The following is a 6000-nucleotide window of genomic DNA, read 5'->3' as shown; positions in this document are numbered from 1 at the left end:
AGCAGGATAATAAAGGGAAAGTAGAAGTTGAAGTCATGGACTAAAATTGAGAAAATAAAAAGAAATAGGTGAAAAAGAATTTCAAGTCCAATTATGAAAATTATTGAGTTGAAATGTGAAGATTTAAGACAGTATATAAAATGGTGCATAAATTTGATGAAAATAAAAGATTAATACCCTAGAAATGAAAAGCTGAAAACAAGTTGATGGCATTGAAAATTAAGAATAAAATATCTAATCGAATAAAAGAGAAACATGCAAATTGACCACACCTCTGCTATGCTCCAAGTCACGCCCACCAGCCAATCAGAGCAACAAATTAACCCAACCAAGATGGTGGCCGGCAACCATAGAGCTGGAGCAAGCAGGAGGCTTGGTTGCCCTGGTGATGGAGGAAGCCAAGTTTCTTGCCTGCCCTGGCTGGATGTGGACTCCACTCAAGGCGACAAAGTTTCAATTATAGAAGATAAATAAATCCCAGATACCTGCTTCCAGCTAGCCTCCACTGGGAGCTTGGGGGACTGGGGTCTTGGCCAGTCTGCAAACAGCTATTAGCCCCTCACCCAGGATGACCATACCCTCATGGGGTAAGGGTTTCTGCTGGGGGGCTTGGCCAGCCTGCAAACAGCCATAAGCCCCTCACCCAGACTGGCCAGGCACCCCAGCGGGGACCCCCACCCTGAAGGGGGTGTGGCCAGTCTGAAAACGGCCCTCACCTCCTCAACCAGGCTGGCCAGGCACCCAAGTGGGACCCCCACCCTGATCTGAGACACCATTCAGGGCAAACCAGCTGGCCCCCACCCATGCACCAGGCCTCTATCCTACATAATGAAAGGGTAATATGCAAATTGACCCTAACAGCAGAATGACTGGGAATGACTGGTCACTATGACACACACTGACCACCAGGGGGCAGATGCTCAATGCAGGAGCTACCCCCTGGTGGTCAGTGCACTCCCACAGGGGGAGCGCTGCTCAGCCAGAAACCAGGCTCATGCCTGGCGAGCACAGACGCAGTGGCAGGAGCCTCTACTGCCTTTGAGGCAGCACAGAAAACAGTGAGCCTAGCAGTAAGGAGCAACAAGCAGGCGGGCGGTAAGGAGTGAGGGCTCCTGGACTGTCAGAGGGTGCAGGGATGGGCTGAGGAACTTTTGTGTACCGGGCTTCTAGTAATATATTAAAAAGGTAAATTAAACATTTTTAAACTAAAAGAATAGAAAGGATTAAAGGAAATATTTTTAAATAAAAATAGTCGGATTGAGAGAAATCGATCATAGTGGAGAAGGGTTGAAAAGGGCAGAGAGGTAAGTTAACTGCAAGTTTATGACAAGTATGTGACATAGTTGTTTGTGGGGGTCTAGCTTCCATGTGGCACAGAGTCCCAGCTATAGAAATGGCGGCCTTATATCTGTAATGCTGAAGAGAGCTAGCATGACATCCTGATACCCCTGCCCTGAGTCTCGTTCCCAGACCTCTGCCTTCTTCTTCTCCTTTTTTTAAAGACAATAAGGCATTTTAATTATTTAGTGCCCATAGAAAATTGGAGTTCTTGAATGTTTGGCTTGTGACTTTATTTTATTTTATTTTTTTCTGTAGTAAATAGATTCCTTTATTATTTTATAAAATTATACTTAAGCTAATTCTTTAGTTTAAAAGCATGTATCATTTTTTTCTTTCAGATGTATGGTATAGTGGTTAGATAATCATTTAATTTACAAAGTGTTTCCCCCAATATTTCCAGTACCCACCTGGCACCATACATAGTTATTATAATATTATTGGCTATATTCCCTATGCTATACTTACATCCCCATGGCTAGTTTGAAACTAACAATTTGTACTTCTTAATCCCTTCACCTCTGTCACTTAGTTTCCCAAAACCCTCTCCTCTGGCAACCACAAGTCTGCTCTCTGTGTCTATGAGTGTTTCAATATTATTTGTTTGTTTTGTTCTTTAGATTCCACATAGAAATACAATCATGGTATTTGCCTTTCTCTGTCTTATTTCTCTTAACATAATACCCTCTAGGTCAATTCATGCTGTCACAAGTGGTAAGATTTCATTTTTTTTTATGACTGAGTAATATTCCCTTATATATATGTATCACTGTTTTATATGGAGTCTACTGATGGGCATGTGGGTTGCGTCCTAGCTTGACTGTTGTAAATAATGTTGTAATGAACATAGAGATACATATATTTTTTCAAATTAGTGGTTTGGATTTCTTTGGAAATATATCCAGAAATGGAATTGCTGGGTAATAAGGCAGTTCCATTTTTAGTTTTTTTTGAGGAAACTCCATACTATTTTCCACAGTGGCTGCACCAATTTGAATTCCCACCAACAGAGTATCAGGGCTCCCTTTTCTCTACATCCTCACCAATACTTGTTTGTTGATTTACTGATGATAGTCATTCTGACCAGTGTGAGGTGATATCCCATTGTGATTTTAATTTGCATGTCTCTGATGATTAGTGATGTTGAGCATCTTTTCATATATCTATTGGTCGTCTGTATGTCCGTTTTAGGAAAATGTCAAGTCCATTTTTTTAATTGTATTGTTTGTTATTTTGGTGTTGAGTTGTCTGAGTTTTCTAGATTTTGGATCATTAACACCCTTATTGGATGTATCATTGGAAAATGTTTTCTTCCAATTAGTAGATTATCTTATCTTTTTTTTATGCTTTCCTTTGTTGTGCAAAAACTTTTCAGTTCATTATTGTCCTATTTATTTATTTGTTTATTTATTTATTTATTTATTTTGTTTATTTCCCCTTGCCTTAGGAGATGTCAGAAATAATATTACTAAGAGTTCAGTCCGCAGGCAGATGCTCTATCCACTGAGCCAAACCAGCCAGGGCTCGCATCTTACATTTAAACCTTTACTCTACTTTGAGTTTATTCTTGTAGAAATCAGAGGTGCTTTTATTTTTGCAACTCATTTCTGATTCAGGCTCCTCAGCAACCTTGTGAAACAGAGGCCATATGCAACAGAGATGCAGTTCCAACCAATTACTGTGGATTTTACTCAGCTGGTGAAGATGTGCTGCCAAGCAGAAAAACGTGAAACATGTTTCCAAGAAGAGGTATTCCTGTTTCCTTGTATATTCTCTTAGCACTCTTAGGACTTATCAAAGTTTTAAAAAAACAACAACCTTCTTTTCTCCATTCCGATCTGTAGTGGATTAGGAAAAAAATCATAGTCTAGAACAGCAATTTTCAACCTTTTTCATCTCATGGCACATATAAAGTATTACTAAAATTCAGCAGCATATCAAAAAATATACTTTTTGCTTATGTGACCAAAAACAAGTATAATTTTGATTGATTTACAAGAAAATAATAGTAATTACTTACCCTTTTTGCTCTAATGTGACTTTTTTTAAAAAGCAGTTGCCTATACTTGTATATAAGAATTTCTGGTCCAAAGAATTAACCACTTAGACACAACCTTATTATGCAACATGACCAATAAGATGCAACTCTATTATATGACCTATCTATTTATGGTTCAAGACAGGGCATTCATGCCTGATCAGAGTGGCCCAGTGATTAAGCATTGACCTTTGAGGCCAGAGGTCACTGTTTAATGCCTGGATTGTGGGCTTAGTCCTCACTAGGGGGCATGCAATGATTCTCTCTCATCATTTATGTTTCTATCTCTCTACCTCTTCCTTCCTCTCTGAAATCAATAAAAATATATTTTAAGAAAAGAGACAGGGTATTCACATCAGCAGCCACTGTTGTTTTGGCTATTATCATTTTTTAATTTGATAATCTGCAGCGGTTCTCAACCTGTGGGTCGCGACCCCTTTGGTGGTCGAACGACGCTTTCACCGGGGTCGCCTAAGACCATCCTGCATATCATATATTTACATTACGATTCATAACAGTAGCAACATTACAGTTATGAAGTAGCAACGAAAATAATTTTATGTTTGGGTCACAACATGAGGAACTGTAATTTAAAGGGTCAGAAGGTTGAGAACCACTGAAAGGGAAAAGAGGTCAGTGCCCCTGACTAACTAGTCGGGTATTGCATGTTTTAAAAATTCTGCAGCACACAGGCTGAAAATGGCTGATCTAGATCGACTGGTGTAATTGGGTTTGGGATACCTTAGGGTATGTTAATATTTATATTTATTTGAGGAAACTAGGAGTGTTAAACATGATTAGAGATGAATACAAGGGTCATGCCACCAGATGCACTGGGGTTGTTTAGGATTGGGAGTGAGCAGAAGAAGGTGAATTGAAGACTTTGGTAATTGTAGAGAAATGGTGTCCTTGGAAATATAGAGAAATTTTAAAGAAATAATAGTTTAAAGATCTGTCTGAGCAAACTGTAGTTTTGTTCTAGAAATTTTCAAAGGCCACAATCAGCAAGAGTCACCAAATGTAATTTGGGGTTTAACTAGGAAATGTAAAGATTTTATTTTCTCAGTAGGCCCCTGACTGATTAGGGAATTGGAGAAAAGAAAGAGGAAAGAACAAATGCCAAATCAGAGTATCTCTCTGTGCACACACACCGAACTGCCTACCAGGAGACTGTTTTCAGTAATTAATGTAATTGCATATAGTTAACAAGCAAATGACTTTTCGTAAGATGATAAAGTTGTGTGACTTAAATTTCATGGTGGCACAGAATTTCATTTAAATTAATAGAGAGGAGTGGGACGGACTGCTCTTCCAGGGACATGACTTGAGGAGCAGAAACTCAGATACAGTAGCTAATAGTATCTAAGCAGAAAAATGCAAGGATAAAGCTAAAAAATCATAATAAAGCAGCCTTTACAGTCAAAACTGTAAAACCAGCTGAGGCTGGTTAGGACTGGGGCTAAGTTTAGCAATGGCCCATGAAAATGTTTTTATAGGTAGCAATTTTCATGAATGCCTAGTTACCTTCAGTTGCCCTTTTCTACCTATTCAACTATATTATGTGTGTTATATTAAAAGTCATATATCTATAGTCAAGTAAAGAGTAGGCAAATTACAGCTCTCAGGCTAAATTGGTTCCACTTCCTGTTTACGTAAATACAGTTGTATTGGGACATGGCATGCCCATTTATTTACATAATGTCTACCACTGCTTTCTGTCTACAATAATAGAATTGAGTAGTTGCAGAATTAAGTTGTATCAGAAACTGTATAGTAACTGCAAAACCCTCCATATTTACTATCTGGCTGTTTACAGAAAAAAATGTGCTGACCCCCAGACTAGCCGATACACAAAATGAAAATAATCACCTATACTAGAACTTATTTAGTTATTTTAAAACCTCTTTACTTTTTTGTGAAGTATTAAGAAAACATGTCTCTACCTGAGTAACAACAAATAAACACTTTTGCAGAAGGGCATGTGCCTGGGCATTCCCAAGAAAGTTTCCTTGCTCTTGAGTATGAATTGTGCTTGCTCCATCTATTTCATCATTAGCATGACAGCAAGATTTTTGTGTGCTTTTCCCCACACTTTTTTGCCTAATAGTAATTTTCAACCAAATAGTTGAAGAGCACAAATATTTTTCTTTTCCCTCCCCTTTCTCTTCTATTTTCTTTTAGTGTTTCTTCCCAAATAAAAGAGATAATAGAAATTATCTAAAAAAAAATTATGTTAATTAAAATTTGTTAGAATTACTTCTAAAATGTTTATTATAGGTAACTATGCAGCATCTCTAAAGTTAGGCCAAGTTTACTTTTGTAAGTATTATTTTTTCTTAAAAAAAATTTTTTTTTATTGATTTCTGAGGACCAGGGAGAGGGAGAGAGATAGAAACATCAATTATGAAAGAATCATTTGATAGGCTGTATCCTGCACGCCCTCCACTGGGGACCAAGCCCACAACCCTGGCAAGTGCCCTGACAAGGAATCAAACTGTGGCCTCTGAGTTCATAGGTCAATGTTCAACCATTGAGCCATACAGGCTGGGCTGTATGCATTTTTTGAAATGGTCACAAGGAAGATCAGGTTTCTGGGTCCTCATATTTTTAAATATAATTTTATC

The 6000-nt window shown here is 38.2% G+C and overlaps 1 protein-coding gene across 2 annotated transcripts in view; it reads left to right on the top strand.

Annotated features, from left to right (window-relative positions):
• LOC102762095 (alpha-fetoprotein-like) overlaps positions 1-6000 on the top strand; it is a 31050-nt gene that overhangs the window by 22925 nt on the left and 2125 nt on the right. For both annotated transcript variants that reach the window (XM_006770653.2, XM_006770652.2), the window contains exon 13: positions 2955-3087. In XM_006770653.2, coding sequence (XP_006770716.1) covers positions 2955-3087 — 133 coding nt within the window. The remainder of the gene's footprint in view (positions 1-2954; positions 3088-6000) is intronic.

The sequence above is a fragment of the Myotis davidii genome, unplaced genomic scaffold (genome assembly GCF_000327345.1).
Source record: "Myotis davidii unplaced genomic scaffold, ASM32734v1 scaffold905, whole genome shotgun sequence".
Classification (NCBI taxonomy): Eukaryota; Metazoa; Chordata; class Mammalia; order Chiroptera; family Vespertilionidae; genus Myotis; species Myotis davidii.
The sequence above is the reverse complement of the archived record's forward strand: the minus strand, read 5'-3'. Positions and strand labels throughout refer to the sequence as shown.